General features: G+C 40.1%; 1 protein-coding gene across 3 annotated transcripts in view; it reads right to left on the reverse strand.

The window, feature by feature from the left end:
- Positions 1-19,423, reverse strand: part of mthfd1l (methylenetetrahydrofolate dehydrogenase (NADP+ dependent) 1 like) — a 26,554-nt gene continuing 7,131 nt past the window's right edge. For 2 of the 3 annotated variants that reach the window (XM_088403859.1, XM_088403856.1), the window contains 11 exons: positions 18,460-18,600; positions 16,821-16,889; positions 13,379-13,490; positions 9,459-9,598; positions 8,671-8,712; positions 7,263-7,366; positions 6,997-7,174; positions 6,009-6,116; positions 5,585-5,737; positions 885-1,005; positions 1-557 (listed from right to left, as the gene is read on the reverse strand). In XM_088403859.1, the coding sequence (XP_088259985.1) occupies positions 916-1,005; positions 5,585-5,737; positions 6,009-6,116; positions 6,997-7,174; positions 7,263-7,366; positions 8,671-8,712; positions 9,459-9,598; positions 13,379-13,490; positions 16,821-16,889; positions 18,460-18,600 (1,137 nt within the window). In that variant the 3' untranslated portion in view covers positions 1-557; positions 885-915. The remainder of the gene's footprint in view (positions 558-884; positions 1,006-5,584; positions 5,738-6,008; positions 6,117-6,996; positions 7,175-7,262; positions 7,367-8,670; positions 8,713-9,458; positions 9,599-13,378; positions 13,491-16,820; positions 16,890-18,459; positions 18,601-19,423) is intronic. The other variant, XM_088403858.1, reaches the window with a different exon arrangement.

Below are 19,423 nucleotides of genomic sequence, written 5' to 3' on the forward strand. Positions count from 1 at the left end.
GTTAAGTTTAAGTAAATAAATGTATTTAAAAAAAAAACATAATGAACATACAACTGCAGTAATTTAGAAAAACCCTGAACAGCCTCAGACACAATTACTGCAATGTAGTCATTGAGATTATTTTAGAAATGTATAACCCTTCATGAAAGATACCATTCAGTATGAAAACTACTCAGGACTAACTCCGATGACCATGTGATGAGACCTCAGTGTACCATGGTACGGTAACAAACAAAATGTAACAGCAAAGACTGCATTAAGAGACACAATTTTGCTTAATATAAAGGCTACATGCGTCCACCAGCAATTTGGTTGTGTAAAAAGCTCGCAGACGGTATAAAAAAAAAACAGCATTACTTAAAGACCTCCAGTAACGGTTTAAAAAAAATGATTAAAACACCTGAAAGCGGAGGTTTGCGAAGGGCATCTTTGGCAAGTTACACAAGTGCAAATAGAGCATATAATATAGAATACAAGAGCGATATGAGCTGATTGGAACAATTGCAGAGCGTTTCCCATCAGTGATGAGTCTTGTTATGCAGTGTACATCCTGAAGCCTGGGGAAAGAAAAAGGATGACGCATTTAAAACCAGCTTGCGCGTGTGTGTGATGTTGCATCTCTTAAGTGTATTGTCTCATCTTTTGTGTGCGCGGATGATTAAAGCGATTGGAAATGGGCCAGAATCGAGCAGAGAATGACGTGGGGTGAGTGAAGCATTATGGAAAAGATCAATAAAGTTCTCAGGATCCAAAACAAGACGCTATTTGACAAGGACGAATGCCTCAATTGACTCACAGCATTCTTGCTCATCGTGGACCATTCCAGTAAGATGAATGAATACGTTTATTTGGCAGTATATGAGAGAAACGGGAATTAAAGGTACCAAACATTTTCCAGTGAGGATCTTGATGAGCTCAAAAGAGACCGGTGATTTCCTCCGTGATCGGGTCGAGGTCAATGTCGTAGAAACAGGGTCGAGTGGGAAGGCCGGGCATGGTACTCATCTGAATGGAACAGAAGACACATAAGATGGTGTGTCAAAGTCAAGGAGGTGGATTCAGATCGCTATACAATGTCAACAAATTCTACAGAAGCTACAACAGTGCTTTATAGGAAAAAATATATATATGTGAGTATTAGGTTGGCCTGCCAGCAGTCCTGACCTGCTTTAGATTGAAAATGTGTGTCAGAGGGGAAGCTCAACTCTAACGTCTAATGAAATTGAGTTGGACATCCCTGCATTTCGATAAATAAATCTGACCTGAGAAGATTATCTAAGTCAAAGATCAGCGCTTCTTGAAAAATGTAATATAAGCACAACTGAACTCAGACGCAATTAAAAGTTAGGACTACAATTCAGATAATAGCTATAGCTGTAAATTAACACTGTTCCCAAAACACGCTTATGAGCAGCTCCCAAGACTTTCTATTAAAACCTTTAGGTTCAAAGACTATAATTTCGAGTAATTTAGACTAAACTCAAGACAGACTATGGAGCGGTGTGGTGACAACCTTCAATTTCAGCATGATGTATTCAGCAGCTCAATGGTGCCTTTGTCCCTACATTCTGTTAAAAATATAAAAATTAAGTCAATAATCATTGCTAAATTTACGTGGTAATTTTCAGAGATTTTATCAACCAATTAAACCTTTTATTGTTATCATGTGAATACAGTATATGTTGGGAGTTCACCATGGGAAGCGGGACATTCCAATCATGTGGATTTATTGAATAAGACGGAAAATATCTTGAGAGAACAGGAATTAGGGAGATAACAGGAGACACGTATGGGCTGATATTAACGAAACTATGTTTACGTCATAGCTTCTAATGACGCCTTTGCGTGAAAGATAAATAACCACGGCACGCCACACTTGGCAGACAAGTTGCTGTGAAGCTATTTTAGGCTAATAAGTGCGGGCTCCAATCTATATAAAGTGGACGGGAAGGAAAACTTTGTTAAAAACGGCCTTCCTGTGGTTATTAAGTTTGAAGACAGTGACAGGATGTCACGACCAAGGTATTTAATCCCCCCCCCCCCCCCAAAAAAAAGACAGATTTCAGCCTCCCAAGTATCCCACCCCAAAAATGATTTGACCAAGGGGAAAAGAAAATGATCTGGCAGCATTCTTAGCATGCCTCCTTGCTTGTGACCCAGGGCCAGCTTTACAAGTCCATTAGTGGAAATGAGGGAGGAGGAAGTGACTGGGCAATTTCCTGCATGGGGAAAGGAAAGGCGGCACTGCAAGTAAACAAAACTGGGGGGAGTACTTGCGGCAAGCTCCGAGCAAACCGCTGATGACTGCTACTGAGGTCATCGTGACTCTTCAAGTTGCATATGACTCAACGTTCCAAGCGGATTGAAGGAATTCAATAGTGTTTGCGTTATGTCGTTATCTAATGGACTGGATTTAGTCATGTAAAAATGGGGTAACCACTTCATCCCGAGGGCCTCCTTTGACGACATGACGTCGTCGTAGTCGACCCCAGCTGCTCACAAGGGATAGGCTCAAAAAAAGGCCTACATGAGTACATACTGTATATTAGTTGTTTAAAAAGCAAAACAAAAATCACATCCACATACAGAAGGCAATGCAGCCAAAGGAAACGATAAGAAACAAAGACAACCAACTATTGGGCATTTATGAATACAAGTAAATTCCATGGAAAGTTTATTGCACATAAAGTTAGAATGTGGCCTGAGGTCAAAACATTTTTTTTTTTCCCTATGATTTTTTACCAACATAGCTCGAAACGCCCACTTTGAGGAAAACGCAAAACAAATGTTTGCAGTGATATTCAGTTTCATTCTGTATTTCACACTTCAAAAAAAAGAATTTTGTCGAAAATCGAGGGACACGTTACCTTATACCTTCACAGTCTGTTTTTGCTTGGCTGTAAAATCTTCATCAGGTGGTCCCCCTCATAGGTCCCTACTCTGTCAATTTGGGACACTGTTCTTTTATTTTTAACACTTTGAGCACCATTAATATTGATGGATTTCAAAGGAAAACATCCTGAGGAGTGCCATTGCCGTTAGCGGACAACATTTATTATTATTTTTTTAATGGGGCTAGGTGGAGACAAAGTTTGGGAAAACTTAAAACAAACAAACAAAAAAAAAAACGCTAACTATCATCAGTCTGAATGCTTGATATTGGCTTGCATGTCCTCTCATTTTTTTAAAGACTGGCATTTTTTTATTCTGATTTATTGTTAGTCAACAGAGTAATCGAAAAATCAATTCAATATTGAAATATTCATTTGTTGTCCTGAAAAGTCTTCAAGATTGTAATTAGAGAAGAGCAGTAGCATTGCTCTTTTCCTCTCACGCTTGAGAAAACTTCACAAAAAAAAAAAACTCAGCACAAAGCCAAAGCTTGATGCTCCACTTGACCACATAAGACCCTCTATTATACTAAAAAACACAACATGTCTTTGTCTGGGAATCCCCCGAGGACTCGGGACTCACACTGAATTGTGGAGAAGAGCCTTGCTCTCTAAAAAACAGTAGCTTATTACAGGGGGGGGGATTATGGAATTTAAATCCAAGCAAACAACTTATAAAATCATCAGACAATTATCCCGACCCTTCTCAAATTTGAGACAGTGGAATGATTGCACTTGGATTTGATCGGAAGGTTGGTGGAATGCGGGGAAAAGTGTTTAAACAGACATACCATTTGGCCGTAGACATTGCGAGTTGGTCGGGTTTGATCAACATATGGATTGAACAGCATCGGCAACAGGTAATAAATACTTAAAAAAAGACTGTACAATGTGCGCTTGAAATCCAGGTCAGCCCTGAAGACACCACCATTTACTACACTTGTGGGTTTTTGTACTACAAAAATGCGATAAAACATTAAGTTGGACCAAATGAATTAAGTAGAGTCAAGTCGATCGTTTTTTTCTGTAAATATACTGCACAGGTGGTAAACGTTAAACAGTTGTGAGAATGAGACATCTCCTGCTTGAGGTTTCCGATAAATCTGAGCTGTTTGGGGTTGAATGAAGAAGTGGAGGCCACGGGATATGAACTCTTCAGGGTTCTATTGTTCTGCTTTTCACCCCTCCCTCACATTTCACAAGAATGACATCAGTCTCTTTCCTGATTCTTAACCTTGCAAAGACCCCTTACCCCCTTTTCCCAGGACCAAATGTCTCCCTGGTCTCACACTCATACCCCCACTGGTCGGATATTTCCCCATCCTGGAGTCAGCGGGGACAGAACTGTTGGGTTCCCACCCATCCGGCGACAAAAAAAAAAAGCATGTGGTCATGTTTGTGGGCATGAAGACATTGCAGCAATGAGCTTGGATATTTCACTTATGATGCTATTTTCAAGATGGACGCATGCATGCTACACATATACTTGCATGTAAAGGTGGCTTTTTTGTTTTAATTGAGTAACTGAACTACTAAATATAGTCATTGAAGTAACCGCGGACCTCACATTCAAAAAACAGGTGAGACATGAATAATATTGTGTTTTTGTGGAATATGAATTAAGCCGCAAAATCCACTGTTTTAGTGCATCAGAGTGTGGCCATTTTGCCACTTGCTGCAGACTGAAAATGACATCACAGGTGCTCAGGTAGCAACCAATCACAGCCCTGAGCCCAGATCAACTGTGATGTCATTTTATGTACACAAAAACTGAAAAAATGGTCACCCCGCTTATGAAGAATCAAATGGGTGGTTTTGCTGCTTATTTCACAATGCTGAGTTTAGACTACTTAGAACATATTATTGTAAAATATTAGGCTTCACATCTTCTTTAAAGGGATACTAAACTAATTTAGCCATGTTTAGTTGTGGAGAAAAGTTCATATTGAATACCTTTAAAAACATTTTTTTTCCTTTTGGTGACATCACAGGTAATCAAGGTGCATTACAACCAATCACAGCTTAGTTTGTGATAGTCATATGACCAAAACCCGAAAACAAATGAGCCGTAATTGGTTGTTACCTGAGCCTTGAGCACATGTAATGTCATTTTTAGTCAACAGCAAGTGGCAAAAAGGTTAGACAAAGACAAAATATAAACTTTTTACAGCTGAAAATTGATTAAAAAAAAGTATCTCTTAAAATTTGAAAACTGTGGCTCTCCTTTTGAGTAATTATCCGTCAGAAAAATATTATAAACGGGGTACAAACAAAGAGTGATTTTCATGGCTGTATGCATCTATTTTGTCAGCTCTTTGACAGGGAGAGTTATTGATCAAATAAAGAGTTCAAAGAACTACTAAAAGACTGTTTTGGTTCGGAGTCACAGTTCAAGGGTCGTCAATGTAGCAGAGACGCCACGGGCCACAGCAGATCAAAGCCAGTTGACAGAGCAAGGCAGACGCCACATCGAGACACCTCCACCCCTTCCCAGCATGGCCGGTGTCTGACACCTCTTCATCGGCCAAAGCTCAGCCCTTAGGGGCATCGTCAAATGTTTACGAAACTTGCCCATCCTGCTTGAGCGGCCAGCTGGCTGGCGAGGAATGCATATGGCACAAATACGCCTGGCCAAGTAAAGAACTTTACGGAACTGTCAGGTCAAATCAAACTTGAGTCCATCTACTACATACCGTTCCCACGAGGGGGTAGATGAAGCCAGCTCCGATGCTGGCGCGAACATCTCGGATTGGTAAAATGAATCCAGTTGGTGCGCCCTTTTTTGCCGGCATGTGGGACAAGGACAAGTGGGTCTTGGCCATGCAGATTGGTAGAGAATCATATCCCTTTTTATTAAAAAAAGAAAAATAGACCACATCGATCAAAGTCAGTTTTATACAAATAACTATGTGAAACAACAGTTCTCAATGAGGGTACCAGGGTCTCTGCAGGTGTCAGTGAAAGGAATCTAATGCATTTTAATGCTATTAGTTTTCAAATTAAGAGCAAATTAATTTGAACATAATTCAACTTTATTGATTAAATGTGATTCAAAACAGTATATGCCTTTATTGTATAGTATATAAATGCACAGTGTATTTAATGATGCAACCTTACCTGTTGAGTATAGTAATTTATTTTGTCAATGGCCTCGGAGAAAAGCTCGATGTCATCAGCTCCATACACCTTTTGGGCTATGGTCCTAATCTTCTCCACTATTGGCATCTATCACACCCAAGAAAAATAAGAGAGGACGTGGAGGAAGAATTAGATTTGGTGGAAGATGCAATCGTGTAATAAGATTTAGTCAGTAATGTAGAGAATTAAACTTGCTTACGTGTACAGTGCTGCACAATGTTAAATAAGCATAGTATTGTTCTCAAGACTTACCAGCAGGAGAGACTTCATTTCCTCGGAATTTTATCCTTTCAACTAATGTCCTCCATGAAAGTTGACGGATTATTTTTGCGCTTAATTACAAGAAGACTTTTGAAAACATCTGTTTTTTATTTTGGAATGAGTTTCTGACATTGATGTTATGTTCCGATCCAGTAAGTTAATTATAGTCAATTAATGTTTTCTGCATTGTCAATTTGAAATAATTAATTTCGACTCACTGATCAATCAAGAAAATAATCGACAGAATAATACATTATTGCTCGTTGCAGCCATAATCAACTAGAACAAAATCTGAAGTTGTAAATTCACTATTGTGTACATTCGATCATAGGGACTAATCAAATTAGTCTTGCATGAAAGTACAGTATTGTCCTCCTGTTGTTTGATGCTTGGTGAGCATACGGATGCATACTGAAGAATGTGGAATGGGTGGACAGAGGATCATAACAGGATAAGTTAATTGGAGTCACAACTTCCCAGGGACACTAACTCAAAACAGCTGATGCCCCCCCCCCACCCCCCTCCAACTCAGACACCCCCTCCTCCCCCCAGAAAACCCCAACTAATCCAAATATGCAGAAAGGATAAGTCATATTTCAGCATCTACTGACCTCACCTAGACTTCTTTACTTTCAGTTAGAAATTTCCATGGGAATTGATGGAAATGAATGTGAAATGAGCCGCCCTTTAGAGCTCCTCCTCTCACCTCAATATCATAGAGGAACTGGAAATTGCTGGGTCTACTGGCAGCAGTTTTCACGGCTCGGGCGAGCTCCACGGAACCTCGGCCGCCCTGCGCCCAGTGGTGACATGGCACGGCGGCGGATGCCCCGCACTCTTTGGCGAGCTGACACGCCAGATCTATCTCTGGCTGAGTGTCGGTCCTGAAAGGGTTAACAGCGACAGCGGTCAACAGCCTTGAAAACAAAACATTAAACGGGCTAAGGTAGCGAGAGAAGGAATGATTCGTACTTGAAGACATTAAGCGCCACTACCACAGGAACCCCAAACAGTTGAGCTATCTCAATCTGCTTTCGGAGATTGCTGAGGCAGCCTCCTTCAACAAGGGAGAGATTCTGCAAGCAAATTCAATAAAAATGATAAACATAAATAGCACAAATATTAATGGCATTTGATTCCCAGGAAAATAAAAATTAGGATGATTAAGGGCCAAAATAATGGCATACACTGGAAGTCATGATGATCAGTTCACATAATCACTGCAACACAGTGTGTGCGTTAAGATGACAAATTGCATTTTTCATTCTGGGTCTTTTTTGCTCTAAAAATACCATATAGCGTCAACTGCTATTGCCATGATTTAAATCAGCACTTCTCAAATGTGTCAAGGGCGCGTATGAAATTTTAATAGGGTTTCTGCAGGTATCAGCAAGTCCAGTTTAATGCTTTTTCATGCCTTGACTGTACCATTAGTTTTCTTTTCAAATCAAACGCAAAACAACTAGAACATGAAGCAACATACTGTGCTGCAAGGACTCCTTTGACAAATGTTAATGTTTTTTTAAATCTTTTTTTTGTGCATTGTTAGGAGTGAGAAGCAATTTTTCTGTAGTTCTGATGTTCCAAAATCCATCTTCTTCAGTTGTTGAATAAAATACGCCTACATGGACTACAAATGTAGTTCCGACTGTTAATAAATTAGACAACATGACTTTATTTTTGTAAGTGTATTTCTCCCTTGTATGTGTGACATGTCTGCTTAACACTGCCAAAACCATGAACAACACAACGTCACGCCCACGTTTGACTGCAGAGACGCAATCCGGGTGTGCGTGTATGTGTAGCCTTCCAAGCAGAGCCGAACTGGTCTCATAAAGTCATTTCACCATCTCTGTTTTGCCCCTAGTACTTCTGCTTCTCATTACAGGCTTGAAAATTAAGCGACACAGCTCCATTATTTAGTCAGCTGAATCTGCCTTGGAGAGCGCTTGATCCCACCAAGATATGGAGGTGCACACGCACCCCCATATTACTGGGAAAGCACACCCGCAGTTGGTTTCAGCTGTCAATCAAGCAACTGCTCAGCAGGCAAGATGTTAGCGTGAAAATGCAATGACAACCCTGTCCACACGAGTAAAAAGTTGTTTGGTTAACCGTGCATGTGAGCATATGTCACGGGTTCACCCAAAAACCCCATCTCGCAGCAGGGCTGCCAAAATACGTTACATAAATGAGCAAATGACTGGTTCCTAATTGAAGTCTTGCCTCGCCTAACGAATTTAAGGAGCTTTAATTGGGCAGCAAGCATCCTGACCATCACACCTAAATTAAATAAACAAGTGCAGACGAATACTTTTTTTTTTTTTTTTTTCACGAGTGTCACAACTAAAAGCGGTCCAGATAAAAAAGTAGATCGTACCTCTTCGATGTATTCTCGTGGAAGTGGAGCGCCAGCTGATACCTGTAAACAAAAAATAATCGACAATGTAGTTAGCCTTTATTATCAGAGTGAATAATACACATGAATAAATATTCAAAACAAACCAATAAAGGGCAAAAAATATAAAATCATAAAATCATATTTTTTTCAATTCTTGTAAATAATTTTGCACCTTAGGGAGCTGAAATTTCACCCAGACAGTGACAACATGTCAAATTTACACATGGCACGATCCCTTAGTTTTCATACTACCAGGAGTGTGCTATTCCTTTGCAAAAATTCTTCAAGAATAATGCGGCAGAGACTGATGCAAAAATGATAATAACACCGCACAAGAGTGAAATGAGTGTTTTTCTCAGTACTTTTTTTGTTTTGCGATGGGCTGAACTGTAAAGGGGATGGCAAGTTGGCTTCCTCTGTAAAATAGCGAAAGGGTATGTGGGAGTTGAGTCAAATAATAGTAAGTTTAAACTCAACCCAAATCAGTTCATCGCTTAGCCCGACCGGACATCTGTGGTGAATTTGGATAGTTTCCCGCCGCAGGCCCATAATTCAATCTCACCGTGCATGCGTGCATATAATCAGTTGTTATTGCACTTGGATCTCCATAAAGAAATGCTCAGTGCTTTCCCAAACTTGATTAAGCGAAGTTATTTCACAGCATGACTATCCGAAAATATAAAGTGGCGTTTTCACAAAAGGCTGCTGACATGATGCCAGTTGGCAAAATGACACGGCAATAACAAGAGAGAGCAGTTGGAACTTACATTGGGGCCTCCGCCGTGCATCTTCAGTGCCCGCACGGTTGCAACCAGCACCACCACACTGGGCCTCAAGCCTGAAGTTCGGCATTTAATGTTGAAGAACTTCTCCATCCCGATGTCTGCCCCAAAGCCGGCTTCAGTCACTGCAAAGTGCACAATACACTATTTCTATTCTGTTTACCTCGTGTGTTATTGTAGCAGCAAAGCGCTTATGTAAAATCACGCGAGCTGGTATCATTTCTTGAATATATCTGATGATGTGTTTCTGTGTCGTGAGGGATTTTCACTGCGGTCCATCAAAGAGACACAGCGCCTCAGATAAGGACGCCCTTACCCACCCGCCTCTAAAACCAGGCCAAGAAAAACAAATATGTAGTCCACCTGGCACAGAGGCCTCGTGAAGATAAGCTTTCCTGTTAAGTTGTGTGAGGGGGCATGCGTGTGTGTGATACCACGAGAGCGACACTTGCTTGTGTCTGACCCATTGATGGTGTATATACATACACACATTATAAAAAAAAAATAATAATAATAATAATAATTAAAAAAAAAAAAAAAAAAAATATATATATATATATATATATATATATATATATATATATATAGAATTTAGAACTACTTCTAAAAATATATTAAAAAAACAAGCAATTATGAAAATAAATAACTATGAATCATGTAACAAATCTGTAGTGATTGTGGGGGACTGAACAGGATTTTAAATACTCTCAATAGAGAAAATTAATTAACACAGTACTACATGAGCTAAAAATAGTTTTAAAAAGACACTAATAATGAGCAGGCTGGTATTCACTGCACAACATGATGCAGCAGGAAGGCTTGACACAAGGAAAGATGAATTCAAACGGTAAACAAAATAATCAAATTCTTGTATCCAGTTTCCTTCCTCTGCTTGCCATTCATTGATGGACAAGACGGAAACCCCCCTTGCAAAGATATCATGACTTCCTGCTTTTCACAGGGATAGCGTGTTGATCTTCCCACATACAAGCTAAGTGAATTATCCATCCGACCGTGCAACGTTTTTGACAAAACTATTAAATTAAAAAAAAAAAGTTGATTCCTGTTTTGTGACATCAAAACCTGCTGACTTCTACAAGTCAACATGTATTGTACAGTATTCTGCGTGTGGGCAGCCTGTGTGAGCGTAACGAGAAAACAGCTAACCCACTTAACATTTCAAATCTAATGAATGTGATCATGATGAAGTACGTAGGAAGCGGGTTAGGAATCAAAAGCAAAATGGATGGTTGTGATTTGGTTGGTTACATGACAACATGACACGGTGTCCTAAAGGTTTGCGATGGAGCTTGCTTTCACTTTTACGAGTTAGGTTCCTCCCACCTTATCCCAAAAAAAACCCCTTCTGACATTATTAGAAGGCTGAATTGTTAGAGAGAAGGAAGCTTAGTAGTTTGAGAAGTGTGTTTTAGGTTACTTTAATTCATAATACTGGGTGAACTTTGCTATTTGTTTACAGATCCTTCAAATACTGAAAAAAAACATAGTAAAAATATCCCAAATTAAACTAAAATGAAGCATTAAAAAAGCAAAGACAAAACAAATTTTAAGTCAACCCCCAAATTTTCTTCACAATTACATCATACGCTGCTGCTCTAGTCTAAACACAGTTGGAGCGCAGGTAAAAACAAATCACATGATCTAACTCAGACAACAGGTGTGCCATTATTGGTTATTGTCTGATCTCTGAACAACTGTTATATCATTTTCAGGTGACAGCAAATGACAAAATGGTCGCCCCCGGAGACGAATAAAAACAGGTGGATTTGCCATTTTAGGACGAGTGGGGGCACATAGAACATAATATTGTAAATAGACTTTGGTTAAAATGAACAAGCCTGCTCTGAAAACAAAACTGAATTTTAACAAAACAAATCCAAACTACAATGAAAAATTCAAAATTATTACAACCCAAAATGTAACCGCGACTGAAATGGAGTCTAGATAATTAAAATCACAATTTTGTAAATATGATTACACGATACTAAGAGGCCACAGGATGAGATTTTTTATTTCCTCCAGAAAATTAAAATCATTGCATGGCACTGTTGAACCTCCCACTGGGGAGGAGGATGTCATGCACAAACACTTGCAAATTTCCATCTCTGTGAAATGACCTTGAGCCGTCCCCAGAGGCAGGATGGACATGACAGCAGATGGGGGGTAAAAATGAGGAAATAGCGTCTGTTTCATACAATTACCAAAATGGGCTTCCTGTTAGGCCATTTTTCCTGAGTAGCGTACGCTAGCCCACTATATTGCAGCTCATCATTTGGACACAATTCGTCCTGTCACTAAACTAGCAAAATACTACAGCTGATAGTCCATCATGTCGGTGGATCATGTAGGAAGGACAAACCATATTTTAAACAATATTCGCTCTCTAAACAGACATGATTTATCTTTTGCTATAGTGTAGGGATGATCCACATCTATACTAAAGATGTATAACAAACAGCTGGAATGCGAGATTTCAGCCGACAGATCGACTCCATTTTAGGTCAGGATGACTTGAAAACAATAATACTGAGCCTGATGAAGCACGGCCATGAATTTTAGCGAGCCCCCACCCCTCACACATCCTTCGGTGAGTTCATCAAGAGTTCATTTTTCCAATGAGGGGAACTCAACTTCACATAATAATATCACAAGACGATAAAAATCCCTTAGTTTTAATCGTTGTATGTTAGCATCTTTACATAATTACAGAAGGATAAGCTCCGAAATGGATGGCTCGGTGCATGAGTGGTTAGCACGGCCGTCTCACGGTTAAGAGAACTGAGTTCAATTCCAGCCTCCCTGTATGGAGTTTGCATGTACTCTTTAAACGCATATTGGTTCTCCCGGGCACTCCGGCTTCCATCCATACTCCAAAATCATGCATGGCAGGGGACTTGGACACTCTAACTTGTCCGTAGTTGTGATTTGCTGGCAACCAATTCAGAGTGTTCCCCGCCTACTGCCCTAAGTCAGCTGGGATAGGCACCAGCAAGCATGCGACCCTTGTGAGGATAAGCGGCAATAGAAAACGGATGGATGAATGGAGGGTTCTCAAATGGGGGTGTGAGTACCCCTGATGTTGTGAGAAGGTACTTCAGGGAGGATGTAAAATTTTAACAGGATTTCTGATGTTACACGATATATCTTCTGGAGCACCAAAAGGTTAAGAACCACAGTAATCAACTATATTTCAAGGAAGCCCTCCTCAGCAGTATTTGACACCGTACTATGCTTCTGTGCATTTAGTTTTATATTTTTCTGATGGATTACATCAGGTTTTCACTCTAGACTTGCCATATTTTTCACCACATTATCACAGGGCCTCAGACAGCGAAGGGAGGGAAGGACGTCAACTGATGGGAAAAAAAAAGTGTAAAAGGTTTTTCTCTTTTTCTTAATGCGAATTCCAGTGTTTTTGAAAGCTAACACTGCCTACCTAAGAGCAGCTGACCGCCTGTCGAAAGTGTTAAAGTCTTGTTTACCTTTTATTGCCCGCACAAGAAGGCTTAAAGAATACATATAAAGTGGTTGCAAAGGCCTGCCAACCCGCATACGCACATTCCAAACATGCTTCAGCTGCCAAAGTAAACGTAGACAAAAAGAGCAGATGGATAGATAAAAATGGAAATGCTCATGTATGCCCTAGCGTTGAAGGGATTAGTGTGGCTTACTCCAAAATTCCTCAGGCTCTTATGATTATCAATTTACTTCCTTCCCCTGTCCTGTCTGTTTTTACGCAAACTTTCTGCGGATTTCCTCGAAAGCATCACCGGCTAGGGATGCCAGAGAATCAAAAGTGAATGTGGGCCAAAGATTGCAAGAGAGTATTTGAAAAGTGACTCGGGAGAACATTTGATGTGTATGCACAGGCAGTGGGCGCTTACCCACAAAGCCGTCCTGTCCGACCAACTTCAAAGCAAGCTTGTCTGCGAGGACCGAAGAGTTGCCATGGGCGATGTTGGCGAAGGGCCCGGCGTGGACAAACACTGGAGAACCCTGCAACAATGGCGAGGGGCACACAAGACACACAAGCGTTTAGTCGCGGACACCGTATCCAACAGCAACTCACCCCACTCCAGTTCAAGTTGGAAAGGACCTTTTCTTTCGCGTGACATTCTCTCCAGGAGAACATTGGTGACAAGTGTCTCGGTGTGGGCTGGCAACACATATGTGTGTAAATAGTGCGTTTAAAATGTTTAAAAGGAGCTTGACAGAGCCGGCCTTTTTTCTCCTGCTGATTAACGTTTAAGGAAACCCACAGCGTGCAAACCATAAAAACAAAATTCACCTTCTCACATATATTTTTTCTTCACCTATTGTCTGTTACTCTGTAAAAAAGAAAAAAACATCACACCATATGTTTTGCTTTTCAGGACGAAGCAATAAAAAGGAGTAATTTGGTTCCACCTTATGCTATATTCTTGCCAAGATGCATTGATGTTGAAAAAAGTTGAGAAATTCATTTCAAACAAAAGTAGTGCCTTACTACAATCCTGTAGCATCTTGGTGCCAATATAGTAATGTTGAAGTTAGCTGAGGAGCTCCAGCTATACAAAAGTAGTGTTTTCTCGCCATCTTGTGGCCCTCGCATGTGGGCAACGAGAGAAACAGTTGCCGCTGCATTTAGAGTAACAGCCCTGGGGAAAAAAAATATTAAGCTGATGACAGGCCATGTTATTTCACACATCTCATCTCAAGTGTAGCTGTTTCCAAACTTTTGATTTGGCACTGCAAATACAGCAATGAAAAAAAAATCTATGTATCCTGACTAATATGTAGAAATTTGTAAATAATTCAAAAACAGCCTGTGCTTAAAAAACAAAAAACAATAAATGTGATTCAAAACGGACGCCACACTTGTCTATGCAAAATGAATTTGTCAGTATCAACCACTGATGTGATCTAATAATGTGAATGATAATTCTTTGTTGCAAAACTGTTTTTTCATGGCGGTGTGCAGAAGGCATCAAATTAAGAAGGAATTAAATCAGTCTGCAGCACATGAGGAAATTGAGAAGTTAAACAGGGCTAAATGATCCATTGTTAGACTGCAGGGGTAAAAAGTCAGGATGAAAAGGCCATACGTGATTTCCGAAGCTTTTGTTTGCATTCCCCTCCCACTGTTTAAATCAACACTTTCGCGTCGCAGGAGAAGACCAAGCCCTTCATAAAAAGTTTTTGACAAATACCAACAATTTCCCGCATTGCTTAGACGGACCGATGCACTTGAGTAACCTCATTGTCGCACATTACGGTGTTCCATGGGTGTGACCCATGAACTTTAAATGGCTCCACTTGACCGTTTCCACATCCGCGCATTAATGAAAGGTGCAATGAAGTGAGGAAAGATATATATACAAGTGTTTCAAGTAGACACCGGACGCATGTGAGGATTTTGGGTAGGAACAAATGGCGGTAGCGAATAAAGCAGGAAGTTGAACATCATGCCATGGCTTCCGCTTCTCCACGTCATTTGTACCCTACAATGCTAAGAAGAGTGGAAAACACGTCACTAGGCTGGGGCAACTGAGAATAACACAGTCAGCTTACTCTATGAAAGTACACATGGATAGGATGTTTACACCAGGTCTGTTGAACAGACACACACATGCATAGAGTGGATATGATGTGGAAACACTTTCTACATTCATTGTACAGTCCCAGTCAAAAAAACTTTCAAATATCACACATTAAGAGGTCAATAAATTCAAGCAATTAACAATTGATAATGTAAAGCTAATAACTAAAGGCCATTCCACATCATCCACATCGTAAAGCAGACTAAGATAAGATGAGCAACGTCTTGTCAAAAGTTTTTTTATCAAAAGACATTCAAATTCCAACTGTTGTAAAACATTAAGAAGTCAAGAACTAAAGTTATTAACTCTTGATAATACATAGCTGTGAACTGAAAGTCATTCCAGGTCATAAAACATCATCCGCATCATAAAGCTGACTGGGAAAATTCTGCAATGTGCAATTTTATAACTTAAGTAAATAAATATTTGCGTTGCTGCGTAATCTCTATGACTTCACTGTTCATTTAAAAAAAAAAAAAAAAAAAAAAAAAGCCCTACAAGCACAGAGGCCACAAAGGACGTGGGCAGTCTACGCTGGATGGAAAATTCACACGCAGCGTGGAGGCCCCGCTGACCACCATACCAGCTCCCTGACCAGAATCACAGGAAACTGCTCGCACAACAGGACCGCAGTGCTTCCTCCAGGAAAAAAAAAAAAACAAGGGAAAGAGGAAAAAAAAAGTTATCGCATCTCGGCTACGTGCACGCTGCAGTCCCACAGCACCGTCAAAAACAGACAATCTGGGACATACCAAATAAACAAACAGAATCCCCAAAAACAAAGCTGATCTCACTGCAAACATTGGGAACAATACACTGCAGCTTGAAAAAGTAAATGTTTTCTAAGGATGTTAACTGCAGCGAATTCTGAAGAATTTCATAGTCATAAATAAAAACAAAAATAAGATTTCCTGGCCAGGAACCATTTTTGATGAAGTTTTCTGATCAAACCATTTCAAAAACATGAGTAGTATCACCAGTAAATATTGTCCTTCTACAGTCATGTAAGCAGACATATTCTCATTGCTGGGTGAAAATAAAACATTTGCATTAATTTGGGGAAAAATAACATTTTCTGATATTACAGACCAGTAGAAACTGAATCTGAGTCAATTTGAAATATTGTCCTGTGTGAATAAAGGGATGGAAATTAGAACTTTTTTCTTTTTTTGACGATTAAAAGAATCGCTAGTTGCGCCCCTAGCCCGAACTAATACATTAGAAAGAATGAATTTGCAAAACTAAAATCTAACTAATATTTTTCTGCCTCAACGCTGCAATTGCAATTTTTTTCAAGGACCCCATCCAGTGTCAGGATTTTGCGTCAAAGACAATCATGTAAAAATGTTCAGCCCGTTCATCTTACACTTCAAACCGCCGCAAAATAAAAAGCAGACGTGACAAAGAAGTTGTGGTTTAACGGCCCACTAAAACAAAATCGTGTCTTTGAGACATCTGTTGCAACATGCGCAAGATGGCTGAACTCGTAGCAGTCATCTGCATGCTGCTTAACTGCTCTTTAGGATTGCCAGCCAGGAAAAGAAGGAGTCGATAGATCATCATTTAAGAGATCTCTGAGGAGCACTTGAGCGTTTGTCTGGACAGCAGAGGCCGAGGGGGCGAAGGCCTTTCAATTTCCCCTTGTACCACTGCCCTGTTTATCCTACCGAGATACTCATCAGAGGAAGCTCAGCTGAGAAGGGCGCGGACCGTTTCAGACGTTGGTTTATGACGCACGGAGACTCACCTCCAGAGTTTGCATCAGCGTGGGCTTGATGGCGTCCTTCATAAGTACGGCCAGTGCGCCACTCACACCCTGAAGGAAGAGAAACATGATGCGCTAAAACAATGGAGCTGACACCATCAAAAATTGTTTATTGCAGTTTTGATATAAACACACACTTGCGGCATGTTTGCGTGGAGATATTTGTACCTCAATGGGTTCAAAAACTTTCTATGACCTCTAAAAAAATGTTTCAGTACATTTTTTGATTTTAAGCCTTGGTCTCATGTTGTCCAAATATGAACAGCATGATTTCGAGGGCTGTTTAAATGTCAGATTCTAATTGAATTGGCATATCTATTGCTCCATTCACGGATTAATAAACATGATTGTTTTATTCCCCCCCATTGAGCTCTTTAGAGAACAGCACATTGCGCAAAAAAGTACTGAAATCATGAACAGATTTGATGCATTCAAGATTTTGGCGAAGGTGAAGTTAAGTTCACTTTGTATGAGAAGAGTTAATCAAAGAATGGGAGGAGGCATTTTTTTTTTAATTGAATGAAAGTTATTGGCATCTACATTTCCTTTGTTTAGCATTTTAACTATAGATTTTTTAGTGGATCGTTTCGTTTAATTACTCATTCACTACCAGCCCTGTAAAAATGATCTTTGATAGCGATAAACATCAGTGGCAATGAAAGGGATGAATGTTCTAAATGTGAAAAGGCAGATTTGGTGATGGCAGTATTATTTCATCCATACGGCTTCTTTATTCACCGCATCTATATTCTTTGATAAATGCCAGAGTATTGTATATAATGTAATGTAATGCATTGTCGAATAATGAACTCATTCACTGCCAGCCCAGTAAAAACGGTGGCTGTGAATGAGATGAATCATGCCTTTGCATTCATTTAATTTTTGCAATTCAAAGATGCAAAATATTTTTAAAAATGTAAACAAAACAAATAAAATTTATAAAAAAAAGTCAGACTATAAAAAAATGATAAAATGTGCAATCAAAATTACCTTAAAACCTAATTAGCAAGTTGTTTCCTATTTATTTGTCTTGAGTGGACCTAGAGTGTTTGAGGGGCATTTTTTCCACCATTAGGAGCATGAAACCAAACTGTCTCACCAAGAATTCAAGGGTCGAATTAGACTAATATATGATTTGATTTAAAGAGGTATTCCCTAGTAATTATGTCATAGGGCATATTTGCACAGATACTTAAGGCTGAGGTGGTAAAAGACTCGTGTAATTTTATATGGGAGCCTCCTCTGCCCCTGAAACAACAAATGCCACAGTGCTAGATGGGAAACCAGAGCCAGCTGACCTTGTCGGCTGGACCTGCTGGGAGGTGCTTAAATGAGATGTTTTCTTTCTTTCTTTTTTTTTTTTTTTTTGGGGTATGGAGGTGAGATTTACCGTGTTGTTTCTGCCAGTTCAACTCCAAACCAGGGACATCTGCATTCAATATGACTCACAAGTGAAGACTTAAATATTTAAAATTCTAAACACATATGAATGAAATTCACATTTTCCTGCAGGAATGTCGAGACGTAGCCATGATAAAGCGAGCGGAGCGGTGGGAGGGAGGAGACATCAGGGGAGATTGGCTGTTCTCACACTGCGGGGATGCAAAGATCAAACACCCACCAAGTCCTCTGCGGTGACGGGCTGTCCGGAGCGGCTGGTCCCCACCACCATGCGCGCCAGTCTTTGTTTCATGTCGTCCAGGCTGTCTGCCAGAGCCAAGATGGCCATGATCTCGCTGGCCACCGCAATGTCGAAGCCTGTCTGGAGCGGGTGAAAACAGTATGCGCTATGTAAACCACAAAAAAGGCAACAGATGAGTTGGATCTCAACGAGAGGCAAAGTTGAATGATGCTCTTTGATAGTGGCTTTGGTGTAAAAGTTTGCAGATAAGAAGAAAAGGACACATATTTCTCAGAGACACTGAGTTGAAATAAATGATGTGTTACACTATACGGACTTTGATAAATGCATGTCGCAACATAACTGTGGGAATAAAATCAACAGTCCTTGGATATGAAGGCTTTGAACAGACCAACTAATTTTGTGTCACTTTACTTAATAACACAAGGCGAAGAAGAATGAAAGTGAGGCCGGCCCACTGGGGTCCAAAAAAAAAAAAACCTAAGTTGAAGATGTATAACAACTTTAACCACATCAATCCACCAACGGACATAACGTTTCTACTCCCTCCCCCTGTTGGAATCCCCTCAGGGGCTATAGTGTAGCGAGTGGAAGATGAGCCAACTGACGGCGATAAATGCAAGCATATGCTGAACCAGTTTCGGGGCTACACTAGGTGTATGTGCACATGTATCATTTTTCACCTTCTTCAAATATTTGCTTTTGCTTAGACTTGCTGGCTTCCTATTGGAGGAGAAATGTTTACATGCAGGATTTCATTAGCTGTCCTCACGGCAAAAATATGAGTGGGCTTTTACACAGTGAGGAAAGGTGGGTGTTTAGTAGTCATTTGTTAACATTAGGGTTGACCTATTAACTTAAAAAAGGGGCCAATATTATTTGCTCTGTTGTAAATTTAAACCAATTAAGGACAAAATATTGTAAACCAATCAAACGTCCTGTC

Source organism: Hippichthys cyanospilos, chromosome 20 (assembly GCF_059441005.1).
Source record: "Hippichthys cyanospilos isolate Australia breed blue-spotted pipefish chromosome 20, RoL_Hcya_1.0, whole genome shotgun sequence".
In the NCBI taxonomy this organism is placed as follows: Eukaryota; Metazoa; Chordata; class Actinopteri; order Syngnathiformes; family Syngnathidae; genus Hippichthys; species Hippichthys cyanospilos.